This window comes from Amphibalanus amphitrite, unplaced genomic scaffold (genome assembly GCF_019059575.1).
Source record: "Amphibalanus amphitrite isolate SeventyFive unplaced genomic scaffold, NRLGWU_Aamphi_draft 000177F_arrow, whole genome shotgun sequence".
Classification (NCBI taxonomy): domain Eukaryota; kingdom Metazoa; phylum Arthropoda; class Thecostraca; order Balanomorpha; family Balanidae; genus Amphibalanus; species Amphibalanus amphitrite.
In genome coordinates this window covers 115,362-142,512 of record NW_024881672.1, presented here as the reverse complement: position 1 = coordinate 142,512, position 27,151 = coordinate 115,362, and the positions used below count along the sequence as shown (strand labels likewise).

At 50.0% G+C, this 27,151-nt stretch overlaps 1 protein-coding gene across 1 annotated transcript in view; it reads right to left on the bottom strand.

The window, feature by feature from the left end:
* Positions 1 to 2,098: 2,098 nt before the first annotated feature.
* Positions 2,099 to 27,151, bottom strand: part of LOC122383960 (AT-rich interactive domain-containing protein 5B-like) — a 48,448-nt gene continuing 23,395 nt past the window's right edge. The window contains exons 3-9 of the mRNA XM_043370861.1: positions 19,948 to 20,149; positions 18,986 to 19,067; positions 15,532 to 15,686; positions 15,022 to 15,143; positions 6,386 to 6,578; positions 4,145 to 4,295; positions 2,099 to 3,910 (exon numbers count right to left, since the gene is read on the bottom strand). Of these exons, the coding sequence (XP_043226796.1) occupies positions 3,058 to 3,910; positions 4,145 to 4,295; positions 6,386 to 6,578; positions 15,022 to 15,143; positions 15,532 to 15,686; positions 18,986 to 19,067; positions 19,948 to 20,149 (1,758 nt within the window). The 3' untranslated portion in view covers positions 2,099 to 3,057. The remainder of the gene's footprint in view (positions 3,911 to 4,144; positions 4,296 to 6,385; positions 6,579 to 15,021; positions 15,144 to 15,531; positions 15,687 to 18,985; positions 19,068 to 19,947; positions 20,150 to 27,151) is intronic.

Below are 27,151 nucleotides of genomic sequence, written 5' to 3'. Positions count from 1 at the left end.
AATCTCATCGGATCTGTATCGATCTCAGGGAGTGCCCGGTCGGAGGTTGGGGGGGGGGGGGGGCAAGCTGCCCCGCTTGCCCCCCCGTAGCGACGCTAATGGCTGACACAATTTTCGTTCAAAGCGTGAAACGAAATCTTCGGGGCCTTTCTCAACTCTCGTCAAATGTCTGCGAAATGCTCAATTACCGTACAAGTGTCGCAGGGCTCATGAGCTTGCTTTAAACAAAGGCTCCTAAGGAGCTCCACTGAGCCCTAAAGAAGCTTTCAGAGGGCCCAAACGGGCCTCTGAAAGTCCCACTGGTGTCCATGTTCTCTGAGGGCCCATACAGGGATCTTTGAGCCTTCGAACATTTCTGAGAACCTTAACTGGCCTCTGATAGTTCAGCCAAACTCGTTACGGTCCAAGGCGGACATGAGGACAGGTGGCGCCGCCGCCGCCCGCATAGCGGCCGGAATGTGAACTAACCTGTTTACCATAGGGGACTGTGTTAACGGCCGCCGTCGGCACCATTTCGGGCTTCTTTTTGACTTTGCAGCGCAATAAAAGGCTTATTTATAATTGAAAATGGACTAGCGAGAGTCGTTATGGAATCAGAATTTGATGCTCTACAAAACTAGGCTATTTTCATTGCGATGGCATCACAGACTACACCGCCAACCCCAATAAAGCAGAAATATGTCGCTTCATCGGTGATGACATAGCATGTTTCTTTGGTATAGACATTGAAAAGTATAACACTTTTTACTGCATCTACGGTGCGATGCTAGAGAAAATTGTATGGCCTACCTAATGGTACCCATTACTTAACAATTTGGTGTAACATTTCGTCGCCCAACTCTCGTAGATTCGTATGACCGCCTCACTATGGAGTTTGGACCGTAACGTTTTGAGGCGACAGACTTTGCTAACCCCAAGCCGGCATCTGAGGGGTCACAGCTCACGTGTCCCTCTGAGGTCCGCAACACATGTTTATTATGTCCCTACGTAAGGTCCTTAGGGATTCGACACAGACCCCGAGGGTTCACACTGTTATCCGAGGGCTCCAGGCTCACCCTGGGCCTAGTCTCTTAGCGCCCGCCGCCCACACTGGCTTCTGAGGGCCCCACCTTGGGCTTGGAAAGCCCTAAAGCACCACGTACACGTAAATATTTGAGGTGACCCACGCCGATCTCCGGGATCCTAAGCATGCTTCTGAGAGTCAGCACTGACCCTGAGTGGCCTGAAATGGCCTGGAAGTCCCAAACCTATCTCTTCTAAGGGATCCCTTGCCGCTATGCCGTGCGTAACTTTTGGTTCCGTTTAACAGTTTTTGTTCGCGTTTGCAGCGCTTCCCTTCACACGAAAAACGAGAAACTTTTGTTCACACTTGAGTGAACAAAACACTTCCTCTCACTTGAGCAAAGATGAATTACTTCCGATTCACACTTCAGACATTCACTCTCCGCCGAATGCCCAACTTAGCTACGATCGGTGGCTGGGATAAGTCCTATGCATTTCACGTAAAACCTCTGCATGCATGCGTGAATGGAGGTTTTAGCAGGGTGATGCGATTAAATGGAGCGTTTTTCACCTTTTTCTGGGTAATGATCATGCGCGTCGAGCGTCTACACAGCGGCCCTCTGCAGTGCGTCGGCAATCGCAGCCACTATATACTATAATTCTACCAGTCGTTTTTGTCATGAAATTTCAAAATTTCGAATTTTTCTGTAAAAAATTACATGTCATAGCTAGAAGAAAACCTTTGTCACCATCGGATTCCTCGCACCATTGCGCGTCGAATGATATGTAAAACGAGTGAGTAAAGACCGGGGAAAGGCAAGTTTTAACACAAAAGTTGATTTTGCCCCCCCAACCGAAAATCTCTGGTGACGCCTATGATTTGAGGGCAACTGCTCTTGCGGATTATGTATATGCTTTAACTTTTTTCATCACGTGATGAATTTGAGGAACTAAATACGGATAACGAAAGAGAACAATACAATGCATACAGAATTGATCCTGGCCAAATCCATATATCCACGACCGAGATAGGTATGTACTTCACGGCCGCTTCTGAAAAGTGACGACCAGAGATCGTAGAGTCGCACAACCGACACTGATTTGAAACGTTTTATTTTGTACAGCATCTGCTCGGTTATGCAGCACGATATGAAAGACAATCGCTTGCTTCAATTGGACAGTGCAAAATGGCCACGACAGAAGAGCTACAGAAAGCCTTTACAAAATAATGCGCGAGCAAGAAAGAAAAATGCATTAACATTTCAGGAAAGCCCTCGCATATGTAGAAAGCGTTACAGCTATATTACTACACAACGACCTAGCAAAGTTCCAAAGCTATTCTAAAAGGGCTGTTGCAGATCAGGTCTCGTCGTAAAAGTAAAACCATCGCTAGCACAGGCCTCAAACGAACCAAATCTGAGCGAAAAATGGAACACTGTAGAATGCCACGGAACGCAGCCAGCATGGGCAAAAATATACACGTCGACAGTCTTTTCGCGACACACGAGATGAGCACAATCCGACGGTAAGCGCGACAATGGTGGGGTGGCGTGTGCCGGCGGGCCGCGGCGCGCGCTCGGAGCCCCGCACGGCGGCAGTTCGGCCCCAGGCGCGGCGGTAAGGGCCGGCGCGCCACGGAACTCCGTTTGTACTCCTCTCGCTCGGCGATCTCACATGCTCGCGGCCCTCGGTTCCCCGTCCGTCAAACGCCCCGCTCCCGCTGCTCAGATGATACACTGTACACGCACACATATTCACACAGCACACCCTCCGTGCGCCGGGCCAGTCCCCGGCGCCGTTTGACGCCCCCAGGACCCTCGCTCACAGCGCCATCCCGCGGCGCACGTCCGCCCCTCACTCCGTGCCTTGGTCACTCCTTCACTCGGTACCCGAACTCCGTTACAAAAATCCACACTCCCTCCCAGTCAGCGACACCTCAGCCACAAAAAATGATATCAAACACGGTGGCAGCGCGGCACACGAGTCCATCGTGTCCCCTTCAGCGAGTTACTGGACCTCTGGACGGTCCCTCGTCCCATCCACAGGCGCTCGGCCTCACGAGCGGCGCAGTCCCGCCTGCATCATGGCTCGCTGGTAGGCCTCCAGGCTGGCAGCCTGTTCGGGAGACAGGCCGTGCAGGCCGCCGGGCATCAGCACAAGTCTCTGCGCCATTAGACTCTGCAGCGTCAGCTGCTGCTGCAGCCGCTGCAGCCGCTCCTTGCCGCCGGCCTGCATCAGCCCCATGTACTGCAGCATGGGCGGCGGCAGCGCGGCCGAGGCCATGTGCAGGGCCAGCAGGTGCTCGACCGAGCCGCCGGCGCCCGCGGCGGCGGCCGGCGCCGGCGCGGCGCCCACCTTCTGTACCGGTGTGATGGTGATGGAGCCGATCCGGGACGGCTCAGAGAGCGGCGGCTGCGGCGCCGGCGGCCGCACGCCGCCCGTCGTCAGGTCGATCACCTCCACGGGCCCGGCGGTGGACGCCGGCGGCCGGCCGGCCGGCGGGCGGCGCGGCGCGCCCTGGTGCGCCGGCGGCGGCGGCTCCAGGCGCGGCCGCTTGGCCTCCGTCTGTCGGGCCATCGAGCTGAGCCGCTGCAGGGCCGTGTAGCCGGCCAGCGCGGCCGGGTCGGCCGCCGGCCGCGGCAGTACGGGTGTGATGGTGATGGCCGGCCGCGCCTGGGCCAGCAGCGCCACCTCCGCCGCGTCCGGAGAGGCCCGCTTGTGGCCGCGCCCGACGGCGGCCGCCACCGAGGAGAGCACCGCAGCGGCGGCGGACGAGGCGGCCGGCGCCGCGCGCGACTGGCCCACTGACGACGTTGGTGTCGTCTTGTGGTGGCTGGTGAGCGGCGGCGGCGGCGCCGTGGCCGACTCGGGCAGACCCCGCTCGTGCCGCTCATACGGCAGGCACAGCCTGCAATAAAGGGGAGGAGTCAATTGTTTTGCCATGGATTATCAGTGGGCAGCTCTAAGCTTGCACAATGAACTCGGACGTTGCTCATCTACACAGGTCACGCAGTGCGTCCCCGTCCCGTATCGTCTTCGTGAACGCTTTAGGTCAGATACCTTTCTTCTATAAACAAATTCATTTCCGTGCTTATAATAATACTATATTTAACGAATCACTGCAGCCGACATTGTCTCTTACTTTTCGTAGCAGCGTCGCAGGGAGGCTCCGGCCGTGGTCTTTCCGGCATCGAGGCCGAGCTCGGAGAATAGGTGGCGCCACTGTCGGCGTCCGCAGACGGCATGGTAGCCACCCATCTCCTGCACCCGCCGGTACAGCCGGAAAATGTTCTCTGCGGACACATCGAGACACAATAGTCGGCTGGGAGCAGATCAATGATGCGATGTGTTACGGGGTGCGGCATGCAAATCACGTGGAGTGGGTAAAGGTTGAGACAAACAACAAATGAAACAAACGCCTCCAGCGATTACCAGAAAAAGCAGCCTCTGTTATCAGGCGACATGTCTAACCAAACATGGCCATTTTCACAGCAACATACATAATCGGTCACATGGTTTTGCTATCCGCTATCAGCGGCAGCCAGCTTTGTCCACGTCATCTACTCGCACTGCCCTGCATGCTGCAACAGCGGACGTCACGTTAGGTGGGAGTGAATGCGGACATTATCATTAACATGTGGGACCGACACCCCAGCTCGGGCACACGCCACGTCAGCTGCAGGGGCAAATCAATAGAACGCCCGGTCCCTGGCCAGTTGACAGCAATGAAATGTGAACATGATCGTGAACGATGTCAAATGAACTATGATTCAGCCATCAATTTTACGTTTTTCTGGGACTTTGCATAGTGGATTATGGATTGCTGATGATAGTTTTCAGATCTTAACTTGATCACTTCAACAGAAATGAAGTATGAGCAAAAAATTAACTAAACTAGATAAAACCAACAATGTGTGGACATAGAGGTTCTCGCTTATGGCGGTAGGAACAAAAATTATGAAATTTATTTGCATCGAACTGAATTGTATTGAAGGCATTGATTTGTATTGAATGGTACGAACAAGGTGCACGATTAACTAATATCTGAAAACAATTTTACCTAACTACACCCCACATCACCTTAGACTACACTATTTTGGCAAATGAAATAAACTAAATCAGCGTACAGTTGAACACGCTAGAGCCCCGGGTAATTTCCCTAATGCCCCATCAGATGCGAGTCAGCTCAGTGGCTCCTATTTTCAGTGGGACGGGTTCACGGAGGTCATTATTCTCACAGTCGAGAGGCTCGGTGGCGAACAAATACCATTGAGGTCGGCGATATGGTTTGGCCAAGTGGCGCGCCGGCCGTGTGGTGTCGACTGGCTTCTCAGGATCAATACGGCGCTCTTCAAGGGGACTCACAGAGACATAGGTCGACAGAGAACCGTCCATCCAATCAGACAAGACAGCCGGGAAGGGGGGGGGGGGGTATCACTCGGCTAAACCCAACGGGTCTCTTAGAGTGAAAAGGACAGACGTTTCATAGCTGCCTAGTGCCTACTGGCTAATGTGTTCGGTAACTACGTTAGGAAATACTGGTATGAGGCGATGGTAGCTGATATGCTGGTTACTAAATACGAGGAATATGACAGCCTCTAACTTCTACGGTATGTACTATGGACAGTGTGCACTGTGCATCAAATATTATACAAGGAAGTAGTTAACGTTTGATACAACATTTAATAAGGCTGCATTGTTTTGGCACACTGGTTACGTAAACACCAGCTCGGTGAAGCTAAGGAGCTACGACAGTAATACACTGTGTCATTTTTGCACATTTTGTGATGGTTACAGGCGCCAGCACGGGCATAAACACATCACCGCGTACAGACGGCGCCGGTCAGACCCAGCCCCATTACTGGCTGGTCGTGCCTTACAAACGCCCGTAGCAGAGTTTCAGAGATCTCCGTTGTGAGATGAGCCCTCCGAGGTCCGCAGTCTATTTATTACCTATCGATCGCACAGGACAGACCGAATAAACCACTCAATGAATTAGCTGCGGATGCTTTGGTCACCACTCGCAACCAAACAGCGTCCAGTAAAGTCTGCGGTAATTCCTGTGGGTAACTGCACAACCTCCACTCCGACCACAGAGCGGTTGAGAACTTTCAGACTCGGTTGCTGGGCGACTCAGATGCCGTTCGCATGAAATACCGACAATCACTTCTAAGAAACCAAAATAAGAACGACAATCAGCTCTCCCTAGGAATCACTATGATAACCTGTAGGACACCCGCTTGTGACATGACAATCTGACATCCTACAACTGTCATCACAAATCACCTGTCATTCCTCGACTGCACCATGACATCAACTGGCATGACATTTGCCCGGACACCGAATCCCCTCGAGCCCCAGACTCCGGGGTAGCGGCACCCACCTTCTTTGAACTCCAGCGCTGCGGGAACCGTGAGTGGCGTGCCGCGCTGCGTCATGAACGTCTGCATCCTCTGTAGCAGGGTGCGCTGGTCCCAGCGGGCGGAGCGCAGCAGGTGGAACGGCCGGCTGGCGGCGGCCGGCGTGAGGCCCGGTACAGCAGGCTTGTGCAGCAGACCGCCCGTACCGCGCCGGGCCTGTCGAACAGAGGGAGAGAGGTTAGCGCCCGTCAGGAATAGGGCGTGATAATATCAGATACAAACACAGAGTGATAGACTAGGATACGTGCCCGATAGGCCAAAAGTATGACAAACACACATATGCCATGCGACAGACAGGCCTTTATACAGATGGAATCAGGTGGGTCAGGCACACATCGGAATGCCTACATAGCATTGGAACAGGAAAAATGGAGGGGTCCTGAGGGTTACGACGTAGAGTGACAATACACCACACGAAGACCGACACACACCGTTGAATAGTACACCTGACACTCTTCTTACATGCACAACAGCGATTATACATGTGAATATCACACACAAATCACGACGAGCGGGTTGTCAGTTAATGTGCCTATGTTAAATATTGTTGACAGAAAACAAACTTGAGAAGTCTTATATCCTGAAAGGTCTTTGACGAGGCCCAAACTTGTAAGCCGCCGTCAGGGCCACTTTCCGCTGGCGATACTTTGGCGGAGCGCCACAGATTACAATCGATGGACTAGATAATACCCAAAGGGATGATGCAATGCCAACTGAGACTAATGCTTATATGCACCACTTGGCCAGAAGCCCGCTGTTAATCAAATAATATATAAGACTTCTTTGACTAAGCAATGCATCAGTCGCAACGTTTCTCTATTTCATTATTTATTAACAGCGCGGGTTTAGTTTATGAACAACTTTAAGCGCGAGTGAATAAATATTGTAATATTATGGCAAATGAAGGCCGCTGCAGTAAGGCTAACCATATGCAAAAGTAAGATTCTTTGTCTATACTTATGAAGGTCTGGAAACAAAGAAAAGAAAAGAAAATGAAGAAGAAGGAGATAAAAATATTATCGTCGTTTTAGAATCCATGATTTAGAATAATACACCAGATGATCAGTCCAAAAAAAAAGCCACTCAGCCAAGTGACTTACATACTTATCTCATCTATTCCACCCAATGACGCCTCCCCTGTCCCCAGACAGGGTCCAGGAACCGACATCGAGCCCTCCTCCATACGATGAGCTCGGGCGCGGCCCGTCTGACAGAGCTCTAATGGTGTTCTGCTCCACGATCAATAGCCGAGGTAAGCACGCCACTCTGCCCCGCTAGCACTCTTTGAGAGTCAGCCGCCGACGATTGCCTTTCAGAGCTAAAACTACGCCATGTTTGGGAAAGTCGCAAACGGATAGAGCTCGTTCAGGGGCTAAGGAGACATATAGGAGCATGATTATTGTTGGACAACAGTGTTGGTCCAATATTGTTATTGAGAGAAAGGACCAGCAAGGGCAAGTCATGGTATAATGACAAGCATAATACTGTAATACCGAATCATATGATCATCGCCAGATTATAATTAATCAGGTCGTTACCTACATCGCATTATTATCTGACCGACCATGAATAAATCATGTTTCAGCTCATTACGCTCCTTAGCTTCCATCTATCTGGAACAAGCCGCAGTTTTAGATCTCGGCCATGCACAATTGTGCAAGGCTGTGCCTCGTGTGAGCTTCAGTCCTTCAAACCACCATTACACTTCTAGATAACCTCGCAATGTCTTCCGGCCCACCCTACTGAAGGGTTGCAGAACATTGCCGTCGCCTTGGGTACAGAAACCGGCCGACCGCTCAAGGTCATCGGGTTGTGGTCCGGTCAGTACCCCTGCTACATTGATCTGAGCACCCGATGCCGTATTTCACTAGCGCAACGAGCATTCTGACCTCATTGTGCGCCCCTCACTACTCCAAATTCTGGAACCCACTGTCTCGATATGTGAGCTCCAATACACCCTCATGGAACGTACTGTGCCAGAGCACCCGGTCCCATAACCTCGTCCGTCCCGTTGTCCATCTTTGCACCCCACCCTGCCCTCGACCGGTGCACTCCGTACCGTCCTCTGACCGCCCCGTCGACAGCAGGGGTCACTGAATACAGGACCGTCGACACCGATAACGGCGAGTTTCATGAGCCCCTAAAACCCGACGGATCATAAACCGGCCAACAGTAACGGCGACCGCAGAGAGATACTGGCGGCGAGTGTCTCAACGGAGATAGCAGAACAAACGCTACTTCAACTGCAACTATTCGTTATAGGCTGAAAAGAAAAGTCAACGACAGAGAGGCATAACGATTCGGGGCAAAGGAACACTGTGATAAGGCTTCTCGTTAGTTGTTATGTTCAACGCACATGTACGGTCACAGGCATGATGCCAGCAGCTCTCTGCAATACCGCCTACAGGCCAAAGATGTTGCTCCACCTAGATGGCCTACCTCTTCCTGAAATCCCTATACGGATTATGCGTGCAGTACACTGACAGAGAACTTAATCTTCTGCGCCGATCGGCCGGACATCTGTCTGCCTCGGCACTATGCAAATATCCTTCCGATGTCGACATGACTGTGGACGCGTCTTGACCATATAAGTCCGTATATCTGACTGAGCGCTGCCCACGGGAGTGGGCTGGTTAGAGAATTCGTTCCTGAACTACGACCATCGCAGACCATTGTAACAGCTCGATGATAAAATAGGGAGCAGACAATGTCGTGCACAGACAGGGGTGAAATTGAGACGATCGTGCATGGATCCGAGCGACGATTAATCGGGCGTACTGGTCAGGAAAGACAGGGTAACATGACGAAAGCGCTCGGAGGAAACAGACGATACCGTTCTGGACTGCTGGGGTGGAAGATACGACTGGAAAACCCAATAAGCTCAGAGCGGAAACGGGCTGGCACTTGGCCAGACTCCAACTGCGCCTCACATTGGAGAACTATTCTCTCACCCACCCATTCTTTTCCTCCACGTCTTATATAAAGCATTATTCATTATATAACACATTATAACATTAAAATCCGACGCTTCATGTTTGATAACTAAACTTATAGATACGATTACCAAAAACGTAGGTAACCTTTTGTGTCCATTACCGTCCGTAGACATGCCAGCAAGTCAGGTACTCAACACGCACCCCTGTATAGACCTCCCTACGCATCTCTCTAGGCCAGTTAGTTTCGCCATTGATGAATGATGAGTACCGAAAACTACATTAAACTCAAGCGCCTTGATGACCGGGAAAAACACTAGCTCACAATATGAAACGGCGCTGCACTGGCCTGGTAACAGCTTCCGTACAGCGGGTCAACCACGGGAGCAGCGCAGTTAATTCCTTCCCCAGCTCGCGGCTCTCCAAATAAACACCGGGCCACCACATGGCGCAGTGATCACGTGGAATCAGTGTGGGGCAACTGTCCAAGTTATAAAACAATAAGGAAAGTGAATAGCTTGTATTTGGTCCTGGGCAAGTGAGCAAAGTTCCGTGGTCATGCTATATATGCCATTTGTTATCTGCATGACGAATATGCAAGGTGAAAAGACATAAACACATTCATTAGTTATGAAATGGGGAGGCCAGTTATTATACTAGGGCTTTCCAGACAATAAAGCACGCTAATATTTCATTATCCATGGACACTTGAACTAAATTTGGACGGTCATTTGTGTACCTATCACGTATTTCAATCTCATTAAGGTTATCGGAGCCGTCTTTAGTTTCTAGTCTCTGCACCGTCAACACCGTGCAATGTAATGCATCCACTATCCGTTTTTTACTGCGCGATGCCGTTTGTCGAATTCCCAGCAGCAATGGGATGCAACGAGCACCCTTCGACGGCCATGTTCTCTACCATTCAGTGGCGAGGAGCCAGGGCTGAACGTTTATTGGCCGGCCTCTGATGACGTGGATCTGGATGTGACGTGAATGTGGATGACGCAGCACGACACATTGTTTGAAGCTGGTTCGTTGTAAGAATGATAAGGCCAACCCTGAGGCATGACAGCTGACATTTATTTTCCAAGAAAATGAGAAAATTTGGCTCATGCCTTGTTGATACATCATATGCGACAGATGTTAAGCTATGAACGCTTATTTATGTTATTTATAAATTTCCATATAAATTACACACACAAAATCAGACCTTTCTAACGAAGCAACGATTCAGTAAGGTGTCATCAGCAGGTACTAACCGCATGGCTGTGCCAGCACCACGCCCCTCACCCGAACACCCATCCGGGCACTGAAAATGCGACGCAATAGCAGCCCAGCAGAGGTCAAACACGTAGACGCCCGTTGCAATTCAATAACCATGCCAGAAAGGAGGCGGCGACTTCGCTTTCTGAGCCCAATACGAAGTACGAATATAACGAATGGTGTCACACACGATCCTAAACTGGTATCAATACTGGCTGTATACTAACTCCGGTCTGAATGCACGCTAAACTCTGGCATATTTGCATGCCGGCGCCAATCGGTGTATCATGTGCCCGATGAGTCAGCACTGCCGCTCCGTGGTGCGGGCACTGCACCATTGCCAGCAGTGTTTGAGAGCGACCAACGCGCTGACCGGCCTGACACGGCAGTCCTCGGGACAGCGGGATATTGGTGGAATGAACGGCTCATCGCGAGCAGACAGATCAAAGTCACTCTAGGATGGTCCGAGGCTTCTGATTGAAGTAATGGGACGAACTTTGTGCTGCTCGGATGTCGGATCAATGACGCAGACAAACTAAGATGTGAAATAAGTCACGTACCTATATATCCTGGATTAAAGCAGAGTCGTACAACATTACGGGTTGCATTTTAGAACCAAATTAGCAACAAACAAGTGCAAAGTTCTCTTCATATGAGCTGTTGCGCAAAACAAACTCGTTATTGATCGTGACGTCAGTCCGCGGGCATGCATTCCAACATGCATCTGCCATTGGAAAAGAGAGTGGGAAGTTAATAGTTCTATAAAGTAGATGCCTATATTTTATCAACTTTTAAATAACAACAGCATGAGACACAAGATAATCGAGCAAAATTAATTGCCCATGCCACGAAATAATATTTCACAATCGAGGATATTAGGCATCACAATCACACCAACCACATTGCGTATTCAAAACCCTATTCATTACCCGGGCGACACAAATAACACAATTTTCCATTTAATCTAGCGACGTCCCCCTGGCTGGTATCTGGCGAATCCAATTTTGTCCGTGTTTGAACAGCGGAGTGAGCTCGCGAGGCGAGGTGGCCATTAAGCTGTCGGCGCCTGCTATCCCGGGGATTCTGACGGTGAAAATACACCGCCAGAGAGGCCCGCCTCATCTCCCCATCCACCCCAGCCCCCAGATCTGAGAGTGGGATGGGGTGGTCTCAGAATGCTGTTATGAAGGGAACATAAACAAGAATGGCAATGGGGAAGAGTTGGTAGTCACCAAAAGGCCTATCTCAAAAGGCACTACATCAATACCAGCCTCAAAACTCTTGCGACGAACTTGTACGCGGTGACGTTATTCGATCATTTGCGAGAGATCTGCCAGAAAAGTAGCCGACCGAACTTATTTGATGTCTCCGCTATGAAATTCAATATAGTTTCTGATGTTTTGGTGGACGGTGGTATTGATCGTCGTGAACAGTTTGCAGCTGCTGACAGTAACCCCGAATGCAATCAGCGAACTCAACTGAGTCATATAAGTCACATGTGTTGCACAGCTTCCATTACCCAGTTGCTCAAGACAGCATTACAAATGACATCATTATTCACAAACAAGATTCATTAGAGCTACCACCCTACATCATCTCCCGCATTAAAGCATGAATCGACAAAAAGAAAACGAATTTTGTAAACAAAATAACGTCGTAATTAACTTGCCAGCAATGTTTTCTTTAGCGCTTCGATGGTAGAAATGTGCAAACGACAGCCCTCACCACACAGGCAAAACCAGTGCTGGCTTGAACACTGAAGAGCATAGCGCAATAAAACCGCTTTAAAGAAAATCATTTGTGTGCGTGCCAAATCTATCATATTGCGAACATCATCTCAATAACCTTCTCTTACCTACTTAAGCCGAACTACACAAAACCAGCTGGAAAATAATAGTCACTGCAATACTGCAGTACCATAACTGGGCCGCCACTGACTCCATCGCAGTCATTACTCATTAGAGGGCCTGACGGCGGCGGCCTGGGGACGTACGAGTCCGCCGCTGCGACCGGCCGGTGCCCTGTAGCCCGTCCGTCGGCGGCGCTCCGGACAAGGGAAGGTCAGACGGGACCGCCAGAGATGCCGGAGGGGCATAACTAAAATCTGAGACATTGGATAGCCAGCTTACCACCTGAAGCGAGCTTTCAGAACAAGAGCGAACACCTGAGGCACCAGCAAATAGGATAAGTTCGACAGCTATAGTTATAACATCGTTGGGACACCCAGCTTCAGCTAGCACCAGCTAGGTTGAGAAGTGTATTTAGCAGCTGAGTGCTTGATCCTCGTGTCAAATTCAGCTCATTACTGACGTTATCTATCGAACGACACGGGTACACTTCACACTTCACACTTCGGGTACACGAAACAGGTAGCACTTTAGAAGCAACAGCACGAAAAGCAAAATGATGCCTCTCGCACTCAGTATGTGAGACATGCAACATTGTAGGTACTTCGGAAACATTCTAACCTGGCTTATCACGGTGAGAGTGCCATGAATATTGAAGTGAAGAGCTCACGGTATCTCCAGCATTCTGAGTAGTCTCGCACCGTACTTGATTCAACAGTTAGTGTTACCACGGGCGACCAAAGTTTCCAAGAATATGTTGCACATCCCACACAATTCACGGCTGCAAACTTGCCAGTAACAGACAGATGGCATTTCGTTAAATGTCAGCGTGTTACCTGCTCCCGGGAGAGCGTGCCTGAATGACAATATCGTTTCAACTGCTCCACTGAGAGGCATATGACAGACGAGACCGGGGACCCGGATTCCGATATCAAAGGTTGGTAATAGGATTAGACCAGTGGTCGGCAGGTCATTCGGGGTTATGCCCCCTTTTTAAGCGCCAGGCAGGGCCATTACCCCCACCTACCAGACCCCATTGCTGACACAACCAAGTTTACTGAAATTCCATACCTTTCTGGAACTCTTTGGGTATTTCTGCATTTCCGATGCATCAAATCTAAAACATGACACTTGCACTTCCTCCACAAAGCATTTAATATATCCCATTTAACCCTCGTACATATAGGGGCGGCGGCTGGTTTTTCATTAAAAGCTCACGTAAAAGCCGTTGGGTCACGACCAAATTGTACCCTCGAGCCAATAATTTTTTTCTTTACCTGCCCGCGAAAACCTGAGGCCAATTTTACCAACAGAAAAACAGCCGCCTGCCGGAGTTTTTGCCTAAAAACCGCTGCATATACGATGAGCATGCGCTTCACATACGATGAGTAAGCGCGATGAGCATGTAAGTGGATAGGGCTTTATTGCTTACCGTATTTACGCTTTACCGTATGTGAAGCGGTCTTTAGGCGAAAAATTCCGGCAGGCGGCTATTTTTCTGTCGGTAAAGTGGCCTCTGGACCCATAATGATCATGATTGGCTTATGAGCTTTTTCTGTAGATCATCTTGAGCCATAAAATCTCACTTCAAGAAGTTATAGCGGGTCCCGATTTTCTCGACACTTGTCTTTGACCTCCTGAATGAGACGAAATGACCAAGAACCTTAAAAATGGGCAGCAGCGGCTTCCTATAGTCACGGGTAATACGCTCGTTTTTTATGCACAGCTCCACCTCAGAGTCTAAGAGGCCGCGGGGGTCCGATCGACTCCTCCCCCTTACGTTAGCGGCTGTGGAAACGCCAACAGACGGGCGACGGTTAAAAATTGCAGCTGCTTTTGTACGACTGTACGGAGCCGCTGTGAGATGGTGAGGCGAGCAGCTACGTGAAAATTGGTAGGTATCTAATCAATGTGTGCTGTGCCTTTGACCTGGGCTAATCTTTGAACCCTGGGATGCAACAGTCACGATGGTTCCATCAATGGAGCCACTAACTCTAAAAAGACAAGTTTTCTCAGAATCCCTCATTACCCCCGCCGAAAGGGCTCCATTACCCCCAAAGGGGGCATGCCCCACCATTTGCCGACCCCTGGATTAGACGATCGGTAACTTATAGCAATGTCGCTCAAATAAGGGCGACGTGGGCTCGGTATCGACGGTAATGGGTACTACCTGGGCAACACATCCATATGGGCACCAGGCCGGGAGCGAAAACCTGCCGTCGGGAGTCCGAGTCGTCAGCTAAAGAGGACTGAAGAGTCAGCGGTGCCACCAGGACTGAGTACTCACCACTAGAGATGTCAATCGGATACCAACATTTTGGTATACCGATACCAAACCGATACCAACTTGGTATTTGGTATTTCCATCCTAATATATTTGGTATTTTGTTGGTATGATGAACTCTCACTTATGTATAAGAGGCTGAGAAATTGGTATATTTTGGTATTTGCCTGATGTTCCTAGGTTGGTTCGGTTTTGGTATTTTATCACGATTTTGGTTGGTATTTGGTTTGGTATCGGTATTCCGATTTTCTGTAATTGACATCACTACTCACCACAGCCGGGGTTGATTCCGTCTCGGTCCGGCCCACCTCGGTGTCAGAGGTCGACTCCGAGCTCGGCGACGAAGAGCTGCGCTGGCGGGGCTTCTTTCGCGTCCGGCCGCGAAGTTTTGGAGCTGAGGATGCAGATAAGTAGGGTCAGACGCGTGGTGGTCAAAGGGTTATGGCGTGGTGACAAAGGAAGAGGGAAGATAGCGGTGTTTATGTTGCAGCATTGCCAGATAGGCAGGTAAGTGAACATGAGGCGCACAATTAACGTCACATGTGGTGACATTTGGTTTGACGCTAGCAGTATGATATTGGCTAGCATTTCGAGCACCGGTCCACAAAGCATAAAAATAACCGAAAATGCAACTGTCTTGCCTATCATCCTTTAGCCATCTAACCATAACCAAACATAGGAATAAACGAAACAAGCATCCAACGCTATCAAAAACTGATAAAAACAAACTTCCCTGGCCTCCTTACCGAGCTTTCCCACTCGATCATCCACCATCCACTCACCGAGGTGATTACAGAAGAGCTCGTGGCCGTCCAGGTCTGGCACCTCCACCAGTTGTCGGCAGAAGAGCAGGCGTGTGTTCCGACTGGGTATGTGGAAGCCGCCCAGTGCTTTGATGACGTTGTGCGCGTACACCCGCGAACTGATCGACTCCAACCTGCCGAGGTATCGAGAGGAGGGTAGTGAGATAGCAGCGACGGCGAGAGACGATGGGGGGGGGGGGGCTATAGCGGCGAGAAACGGTAGGTGGAGCAGAAGTGAGGAAAGCGGTGAGACAGCGGAGGTAGTCAGACATGGCGACTCACTAAGGGATGCTTAAGGTCGACAGAAACATGACAACCAAGATCATGGTGGTAGACCTAAGACGCATGTTTCTTGCTTGCTTTCCTGTCGTCCATGGCCTGGCGCTACTGGCGATTTCGGCCGAGAGGCGAGAAGACAATGTTGAATTATTACGAGCGAGCGAGCGCAGCGAGCGAAGTGAGTCTTTTCAATATAACGGAAAAATCTCAGTATGAGCGGCCCGGCCCGGCCCGGCCCGGCCCGGCCCGGCCTGTAACGCTTTTGAGAGGCTTATATCTCAGCAACCGCTGGACCGATTTGCCTGCGGTCTTTTTTGCTGGGTAGCCCCATCCCTTCTACCCCGTAATTGACTACTTTTGACACATCTCAGTGACCGTCGTGGCACGTGCCACGTGAAAAGTCAAGGGTGTTCAAGCTGTTTCGCAAAAGTAGTGATTTTGAAAGGCTCATATTTCAGCAGCCGCTTGGGCGATTGTCTTGCGGTAATTTTTGTAGGGTAGCTGCATCCCTTCTACCAAAGGTCGGGTACTCTTGACCTATGTGAGTGACCCCCACTGCACGTGCAAAATACAAAAAGAAGAGGTGCCAAATTTGTTCCCATTTCAATAACTCGGTAATTACTGGGGCGATTTCGCTGAAACTTGGCATACAGGTAGGCACCCACCAGACAATGCATTCCCATATGTTGCGGTTAGGGTGCTACTGCACGTGCGCACGTGCAGGGGGCGCTTCCAGATCTCGAGAACGGCTGGGCCGATTGCGCTCAAATTTGGTACACGGTTGGGGACCGGTTAGTAGGGTGCCGTGCAAAAGTCAGTTTGGACCCCGTTTGCACGTGCGCACGTGCAGAATGCCGCTTCCAGATCTCAGGAACGGCTGGGCCGATTGCGTTCAAATTTGGCACACCGCTAGCGACCGGTTAGAAGGGTGCTTTGCACAAGCCCCGTTGGAAGTACCCTCTCGCCCTTCCGCACGTGCAGGGCCAACTATCTCGCTCGCTCGTTCTTCGCCCAAAAGGCGTTTTACTGGTTGGTAGCTGGTTATAGCGGACAGAAATAGCAACAAACTTATGACCAAACAATCGGAAAGTCATTATGTGAAATGGAGGGTAAGCAGTGTAAAAAGGCTCGCCAGACTAGGAAAACCCTCATTCGTTGGGAAACCAGTAAGAATGCAATCCAACTAGCGACGGAGTGAATTGAAAACCAGGAACACGAAAGTATAGTGGTGCTTACATAAAGAAACATCGTTCCAACATTTACCGCACCGAAACATGCTTCCCGAAGAAATCCTATTTGCACACACATAAACCATTGCAAAGTGAGTTCGCGTCGCTAATCAATAACCACCACCACTGAGCCTAGTAGGTTCAAAAATGCACTATTCCAGTGGCCGGTAGCATCATGTTTACTAATTGTTTAGCTGTGTTTTGATTTCATCACCGAGCAACAAACGGCCTAGCCATGGTAATGATTAAACGAAATCAAAGGTGCTGCCGCCTGCCCGCGCCATTTAGCTTGCACGTACATGAAACGAGCTTCTGTCGCGTCATGAGAGGCACTGCATCAGAAGGAGTACTTTAAGTTCTAACGACTTTGATGGGGAAACGAGGCATAAAGATGAGCCATTAGTCGGGTCAGATGGACATGCATAATTGGATGTCAAAAGTACTTGTACACCAAAGTACAAATTAATCAAACTCTAGCAACGTCTCAATCAGACGACACCAAGGCCTAGGTAATCAGTTAGCAACGAGTCAACACTACAAATACCAATAGCATGGTAAGCACCCTGACTTCACCTGCAAAATGAATAATAAAAATGAACATATAGCCGGCACCAGAGCACACTTCAACCACATAAACCACTTTGGGTCGCATGCCTGGCCGTAACCAACTGAACTCGGCAATTCCCTGACCACAACCCCTCCCCCATCTCCCACGTCACCAGGCGGGAGATCGCCAATTATAGCTTCGGTTTGAACACACCGTTCAGCATATGTGACGTGACGTGAGCAATGAACATCGGCCGGCACTGCGGAACTGCTGGTGCCGGTGGTATCACTAGAGGAGGATAGTGATGGCTAATGAGCTCATCAGGCCAGGATTAGTCCACAGGGCAGGTCACGGGCCACGGTCACGGGGTCATATGACAAGTTACAGACCAGTTCACAATCTAGGCCACAAAGGTAAGGACGTAGGTCAAAGTGGTCACAAAGCAGATTGCGAAGGTCAAGACTAGATCACACACTAGGTCACACAGTAGTAGGTCAAGTCGTACACAGTAGGTCAAGTCGTACACAGTAGGTCAAGTCGTACACAGAAGGTCAAGTCGTAGGTCACACAGGTCACGGATCACTTCGAGGGTCACAACTCACAACGTAGGCCACAGATGTCGAGACACACGCCAAGGCGTTATACGCCACAAAGGTCACAGAATAGGTCACAGCAGAGGTCATTAAACGGGTCACGACGCTCATGTGACCGTCGTAGACGCTCCAAGCGACACGACTAACCGGGACAATGACAAAGTGCAGTAGTTTCTAGACCCCATTACCATGACGCGCTTAGTGGGTTTCATGTTCAGACCGTGTGATGTGTATTTCAGTAACATGAAGCCTATTATTGTTCTGGGATTGAACGGAACTCTGCCGTAACGGGTATGCATTACACAGGAAATACAGTCTAACACAGGAAATACGGTTGAGAAAACAAGGCCCGGCGCAGCGAGGAATGCAAGAGGTTTGCCGTTTCGCTAAATGTCATGTTCCGCAGTGTCACCAAATTTCACCACTGACGCAGCCTTGAAGCACAATTCTTACAAATAATGATGTTGCTTACATCATTACCATTAATATCCTGGAGAACAAAGAAACAACTGGAAACCTTGACAGTTTAAACACATCACGAAGACTGATAACTAAGACCTGTTGAGGTTGTAAGAATACACAAAAGCGATATAATCTCAATGATAGGCTGCGAAGGCAGATCCTATCCTAGCTCCTCTCCCTTTCTCCGGCTCCCAATGCAAACAATCTATCCAGTGTAATCATGTAAACAATCACGTCCGTCCCTTCCCCTACCCTACCGCAGTCACGACCTGCAGCTAAAATGCTGCGCATTGCCGCCTACTCGGACCGAGTTCGGGACTCACCGTTTGAGCATGGCTCTCACGCGGCAGTAGTGGTCATAGCTGAGCACCAGGGCACATGACTCGTTCACGTCCACGGTATCATCTGCGGCACAAACACCACCAGGAAGGTCAGCGAGGTCTGGTTAGACTCCATAGGCGAGGCTATGTCAAAACTTACAGGCTTACAAGAGGTGGGAGAATAGAATGGCTAAGATCTGGGATTTGGCGATACCGATTCGACACACGAAGTGGCGGACGAGTGCGGAAGCCAGTCATTGTGAGTAAATGTAATCAATAAGCAAGTGTTGATCGCACGTCACTGAGAACGGCCTGCCCCTAACAAATAGGTCACACCGCTCGGCCCGATACGCGGGCGAGAACTACGAGCGGGTCAGGTGACCACCGATCGGTAACGTAAGCCGATAAATCCAGCGTGATCGCGCGTTGGTGGCTGTGAAAATAAACATCGGCCGCGAATTCGCCGAGAAGCGGGCGACAAACGGCTTCGCTGAGCCGGCAAGTTACTCAGGGATGGGCGCTTGGACCGGTGTGAAAGATTGCACAACGGAGTTAGTCATTCTATTGCAGTTACTACCTACCTGTCCTGAATTGTGAGGTGCTTCCCCTGGCAAGGTGTGCCACTATCTGAGCATAATCGACTCAGGCGAGAGCAAATAACGCTTGTCAGAAGGGGATGGCAGACGATAGTAAGGCGACATGGTTGGCAAATGAAGCAGCCAAATATGGATGATATGCTCGTTACACAATGCTACACATGGGACTGCAAAACCAGGAAAACACGCCAGCTCTTGATCATCGTAGCTCCTTCCCCACCGCCGGCATGATTTATCTAACAACAGCATCACCTACTCATCCCTTCCCATCCTATCTTATCTGTAAGAATCTTGCCCATCCCAATCCCCTTAAACCCAGCGCCCATCCACCAGCCCCAACCAATCCCACTCCCCTCCCACAAATCTCACCGAGTTCTCGTTTGACGCGTGCCACGTCGTCCAGGTCGAGTCGTACGTTGGTACACGTGGACCGGAACACTGCCGGTGGTGCTGAGGGGTCGTGTGCTGTGCCCACCTCCCTACCGGCCGCCCAGCCGTCACCAGCCATGACCACGGCGGCCAGGTCCTCCAGGCGGAGAGTGAGCTTGTCCTGGATCGCGAGCACTTCATCCTGTGGGGGAGAAGAGGGAGTGGTGTCAGATGAAGAGTTCGTGAGAGAGAAAGAGAGAGAGAGAGAGAGGGAGAGGGAGAGGGAGAGGGAGAGGGAGAGGGAGAGGGAGAGGGAGAGGGAGAGGGAGAGGGAGAGAGAGAAAGACAGAGACAGAGAGAGAGAGAGAGAGGGAGAGGGAGCGGGAGAGAGAGAGAGAGAGGGAGAGGGAGAGGGAGAGGGAGAGGGAGAGGGAGAGGGAGAGGAAGAGAGGGAGAGAGGGAGAGGGAGAGAAAGAAAGAAACGGAGAGATGAAAGAGGGGAGAGAAACAGAGCGTATCATCACGACCGATGGCCATGGAGTCGAGGGTGTTTGAGAACAGATACTAAGCCGATGACGGACTGGTAAGCCCACAGATTTTCCAGCAGTATATGGAATGCTGACAAGACATAAGCACAAAATATGGCATGAATTACACATGACGGAACCAACGACTTCGTAGTAGTTAAGCACTGACCAATGACGTAATGTGCACGCGAACAAGTCTGCCTGGACATATGTAATGTAGGCTGTGCAATGTGCATACATTAGCGTGCACCATCCGCTCGAACAGTGAAAGTCAACTAGGAGCAACATAAAAAATATGCATGTCTACTACACGGTACGAAAAGGCACACTTTTGGTTTGTACAACAGTCAACAATGAAAATGGATTCATCCCGGTTGAGCCCATCACAAGGCCTTGACTTTCGTTCGTGCACGAATTCGTTCTACACGAGCGATATTCAGATAAGCCTGGGAAGTTCCAAATGATAATAATGATGGCGCCTGCAAGGAAGCCCATCACAACAATGTTCCCAGATAGCATGCACGATAAATGTGGTGAACAACATATTCCGTTAGACACTATTTAGCAAGCAGCATGCTATGCAGCTATTATCCTCAGTGAAGGTTACCACTTTGTAAACTTGAATTATTTTATTTTAAATGTACTTTACCCCACTTGATGAGCAAGGACGCTTTACGCCGGTGGTTGCATACAACCGTGAATAGTGCACGAGAAGGGGGGAGGGGTCAGTTAAGATATAAACACGTCACACTCAGCACCAGGTGTCTGGACAGCGCCAAATTGGGTCGATACATCGATTCCGCTCGCTTGGCTATTTCGTCGGCAGTTCACCGACGCAGGTGCCCTTCCCTTACCCTAATCATTGCTCAATGACACAGATCCATTAACACGGTGTCAGAAACACAGTGTCAGTGACACGACTAGATTGCCACGTCAGTGACACGTCACCGACATGGATTAGTGATACGACTTCAGTGACACAGTTCCCGGGACGCTGCGACGTCGGCCATCGCAGGATCAGCTGACAGTCGCCCCCCCCGCCCCCGGGACGGGGGGGGGGGGGAGGTGACCTTGACCTACTCCACTACCTAGCCAGCCGCGCCCGGTCAACAGCGACTGCGCGCAGGGTCGAAAGGTCACCGCTACCGCCGACGTGGCTGCTTTCGTGGCGACAGGCCTGGTCACGTGACAGCCAACAATGCAGGCCATGGGGACGGTGCAAGTGGATAGTACGGACTTATACGGTTATATATTCTTTGATGAGGTGCACATGCAATGAGACGTGTTTGTGACGTGTTTCTGCAAATAGCATGAAACGTGAGCTCCGAGGCGATAATGGAAGTTTGCTAGAGGTTTTAAGCTTCTGGCTCGCATGTTTACTGTTTAGGTTAGAATTAAAATTTACACGGAAAATGTGACGTGTCAAATACATAATTAAGTTATCTTTACGATTCATGTGTTGATTTATTGCCGCCCGCCTGCATGAGCGAAAAACTGGACTGAAGACTGGAGAGTTGGACCCTGCACTATCTCAAATCACATTGAGCAACACTGACCCAGCCACTCGTCGGGACTGTATCACCCAGTGAGGTCTATGTTTAGCCCACCTGATTATTAACGCACTGCAGAGTATGCACACGCACGACCCACGTCAGTACAACGACCACTGTGTAAGCGATCCCGATTAAACGGGCCGGCAAACGAGCTATGAATGTGCCGAGTCGTGCCATGTGATGACGCGATACATAAGAACATCGGTCTCTAAATTTCACCCGCACGGAAAACATGTTTACTTACAACATAGGCGCGGGAACCGGGGGGGGGGAGGGGAGTGGGGCAGCTTGCCCCGCCCCCTAACTCTGGGGCCGTGGGGGTGGTGCCCCCACAACTTTAAGGCGGAATATCGCACTTTTTTGCACATGTTTTCTTCTTTGATGAGAAAGCCAAGGGATGAAAATTAAGTGGCCCAAAACCGGTGAGAAAACTAGATTTGGGGGTACCCTAGGTTGATCTCTATCCCCCCCCCCCAGCCTAGCCCAGTCCAGCTCAATCAGACCTATGGTATAAGCACATAGCATTGGTGTTCAATATAGCGGGATTCAGAACGGAGCCATATCATTTGTCACTGCTGATTCCGCGGCAGGGTTGAGGCAGTAAATCAGCCCGACCCCGCCATCGTGTAGCCCGGGAGTCGGTCATCATGTGACAAGAAATGACCGACACAACATGACCCACATGGAGACAGGCCACCCTGAATGCTACTAATTGCTTATACTAGTTCAGTCAGAACGGCAAACCACAAGACATATATTGTAAATATCCAACAGGATGCCATGAAAACATTAAAGTAAAATTGTCATAGGCACCGGAAGCTATATAACAGCTGGTGCTATGCTACTACTGCTTTTCAAAGATAGCAAGGATAGTGACGATACCCCAACAATTCCTGGGAAACGGCACCCAAACTTCAAACTTTATAACAGAACGCCCACAAATAAAACTGACCAGTTTTCCCACCCCTGGCCTTTGAGTCCACAAAGTTTCAGCAAGAAATGTTCAGACAATTCTCCAGCAACCACAAGGAATGAATTACTGCAGCAGCACGGCATCGATCTACTAAAGCCGGCTTTACACTGTACCTCACACATAGGCGAGCTCGTGTGAACATGGCAAGTGTCGTGACAGGAGAAAATATCGTGCGAAGTATGGCAGACTACGCAGTACGCACTACCGATTATATAACATCATAGGCTGCTACATGATCGATCCTCGATCAGTTCACAAATAACAGGGCGACCAGGCTAGGGCTTTATAAAAGTCCACTGCATTTAAGCCTTTCCAAAAACAGGGACGCATTAGCCATCGCTTTGAAACGATCCGCTATGCTTTCTACAAGGTCTCACCAAAAATGATCTAAGCATTCGGTGTACATTAATGAGCAGACTTACAATTATGCCAAAGGGTAACTAGAACGACAATGAGGCCTTCAAGGGCTCACATTGTACCCAAAGGACATACTCAACTTTACCAATAACTTCCGGGGTGAACGGGTTCAATGCTACCTATCCTCGGACCTCAATACAGAGCCCTACTGTCGGTCGTAATGTTGCGCAAAACGTAGGACAACGAAATAAAACGCATCATTACGAGTCATCCGACAGTTACAGTATGCGAACTCCACAACCCAATTCTAGACGGAACTGGTGCTTGGTTACCTGACATAGCTATACTTGGTATATAGACGCTCTTGGTATATAGGCAACATGTATGGGTTCCTGCTGCCTGGAGAATGCATCAGATGAAGGCTAACATCCTGCCTCTGACAGGATAGTCATACATTGAGTTAATTGACAGACACAATGTCCTTACATTGCTACCTTATTTGTTTCCAAACATGTCTATTGTCTTATACTATCAACCTGATCTGGCCAGAATGACATTATTTTTGGCAGCGACAAACGTTTTCCAGAGACGGTAAAACCGTCCATATTTTTCCGTCATGCTTCCTCGGTGGCATGTCCTGTATGAGACCATCAAGTCTCAGCTATCGCCGAGGTCATATTCGGCTAAGAAAACCAGTTTTTGCACCGCATTCCCTATGGGATGCCACGGGCGAATTCGGAGAACCACATAGCCCAAACCGGACGGCGGTAGTGCAACGTATGAAGCGGTCTTCAACAGGCATTTAACATATGAATAAATAGTCTCAAGTTCTTTAGCCAAGTGAAAGCTGAATGGGATGAAACAATTCGGATAAACATGCATTTTAAATGATTTAGTGCTTGCTGTTTGTGAAGCGTCTTATCCAATTATTTCATTTTAACAAGTTAAGCAAAAATTTCGGTATTGATGTGAACAAGTCCCGCGGACGAAATATCCTTCAAAACAAAAATATACATGATTGTAAAACGGAAATATCGCAACAAGGTAACTCAAAACAGATCAAATATGAAATGTTACAAGTGCGTCAGAAAGTTAACTGAATTTGCACCATCCGGTCACAAATGAGAATCAGGTAGTTGCAACTTGCATCAGCACCATAAGTACCGTACAAGGTCCCGATAATTCGACACGGTGCACCCGGAAATACATTGAGCAATCACGTTCGCTTGATTTGACGGTACCTATCGTGTGACGTACCGATGACCTCATCCTGAAAACGCCAGAGCTAAAGCATCGAACAAGTGCCTGTAACGATATCACTATTTCGGTAGAGGACAGCACACACATTTTCCTGATCCAATCCGTGGCTTGGTGTTACTTGACCGATGTCGAATAACAAAGCCACTTTCTCGTGTCGGAACCAATGCACCATGCAAATACGGCGCCCATGATTCAGCAAAACCGGCGGCCGATGTCTCGCCGATGATTCGTCGAATTCGGGCTGCCAGTGCAGAGCCGAGAAGTGCGAGTCATCAGAGTATCCCCTTGCTGGTAACCAGCGAGGGCTCATCGCCGGGTAGGATCGGTCCTAACTCGACGGAGTGGATTCACTCAGCGCAGCGGGTCAGTGAGGCAGGGATTCGACCGCAACCGGCTCGAATACTGCCGTCGTAGACCGGGCCGATCCCCGGAATAACTGCATGGGGCGCAGACATGATAGCCGTAAGCCGACGATAGCAGCAGCGAGCAGTCGCCACACCAATTCCGCATCCGGGGTCGAGCCGTGTTCGGCGAAAGTCGGAACGGAGCTGAATACTGCCAGCAGCTCTCGAGTTAGGGTAATAATTAGAAATGAGTGGTGTGGATGATGTGCAACATAATTTAAATACAATTTCATTAGTTTACCAATCATTTTGATTATATTGCTAATGGCAAATGGCAGTCATATAACTCATGGCAAATAACAGTCAACGAGCAGACCTAATGGCATCAGGTACTGAGCGGGCGGAGGAAAATTGTGAAGAAATCACCAGAAAGATCGCACTTTGTGATCCGTGATCACATCACATAATGGCACGACCATGAATCACCATACGAGTAGAAGCATCGAGTGGATGGGCATTGGGGAATGAGTCTGGGATAGAATAATGAAAGTATCAGGGGCATGGGGATAAGGGAATCACATTAGAAATAAGGAAAAAGTAGGCCAGAAACTAGACAAGAAACTAGAAGTAGACCAGAAATCAGCCAGAGCAGTAGTGAGTGGATGAAAAGAAGATGTATGTTATAAGCGAAGACAAAAGATAGGAAGACAAAAGGACGAAAGGCGAAGATAGAAGGATAGGAAGAGGGAAGACAGAGTAGGTAGAAGGAAGGTCAGAAAGTGTAGATGCAGTGCACACCAGTAACTGGACAGAGCACTGTAGCGTCAGCCCACCAGCCTCATAAACACGCATTCCTCACCCACCGGTGACGGCGTCAGTTGCAAGATACCATCGGAGACCGAGTCAGACGCCCGGCGAAACTGCCCTAATAAAAAGGCACGGTGCCTCCTAACGAGCTGGATGAGTGCATTCAGCGCTGATAAATTATTTCGTATAAAAAATATATAACACTATTGACCTAATTACCAGTAAAACGTCTTTTGGGCGAAGAACGAGCGAGCGAGATAGTGAGCCCTGCACGCGCGGAAGGGCGAGAGGGTACTTCCAACAGGACTTGTGCAAAGCACCCTTCTAACCGGTCGCTAGCGGTGTGCCAAATTTGAACGCAATCGGCCCAGCCGTTTCCGAGATCTGGAAGCGGCATTCTGCACGTGCGCACGTGCAAACGGGGTCCAAACTGACTTTTGCACGGCACCCTACTAACCGGTCCCCAACCGTGTACCAAATTTGAGCGCAATCGGCCCAGCCGTTCTCGAGATCTGGAAGCGCCCCCTGCACGTGCGCACGTGCAGTAGCACCCTAACCGCAACACATGGGAATGCATTGCCTGGTGGGTGCCTACCTGTATGCCAAGTTTCAGCGAAATCGCCCCAGTAATTACCGAGTTATTGAAATGAGAACAAATTTGGCACCTCTTCTTTTTGCATTTTGCACGTGCAGTGCGGGTCACTCACATAGATCAAGAGTATCCGACCTTTGGTAGAAGGGATGCAGCTACCCTACAAAAATTACCGGAAGACAATCAATCGCGCAAGCGGCTGCTGAGATATGGGCCTCTCAAAATCACTGCTTTTGCAAAACAGCTTGAACACCCTTGAATTTTCACGTGGCACGTGCCACGACGGTCACTGAGATGTATCAAAAGTAGTCAATTACGGGGTAGGAGGGATGGGGCTACCCAGCAAAAAAGACCGCAGGCCAATCGGTCCAGCGGTTGCTGAGATATAAGCCTCTCAAAAGCGTTACAGGCCGGGCCGGGCCGGGCCGGGCCGGGCCGGGCCGCTCATACTGAGATTTTTCCGTTATATTGAAAAGACTCACTTCGCTCGGTGCGCTCGCTCGCTCGTAACCAATGCCAAATATGAAAAAAATGGCAACCACACACCACCGTGGAGCATAAGGAAGCCATCGGCGGACAAATCCCTCAATAAGCGGCCCTATCACAGGGGAAGCTATCGACCGTACTGCTACCCCAGTCTAAGGGGTGTGGTGCAGGACGGGGGAAGGGAATAGGGACACTGCTAGCGCTATCGACCTTTGCCGTCAGAAGGGAGAGGGAGGAAATAAACAGCCATGTGTTTAACGGCTCCCGTCCCTTCCACTGGCTGGCGCCTATCGCCCCGTGATCTG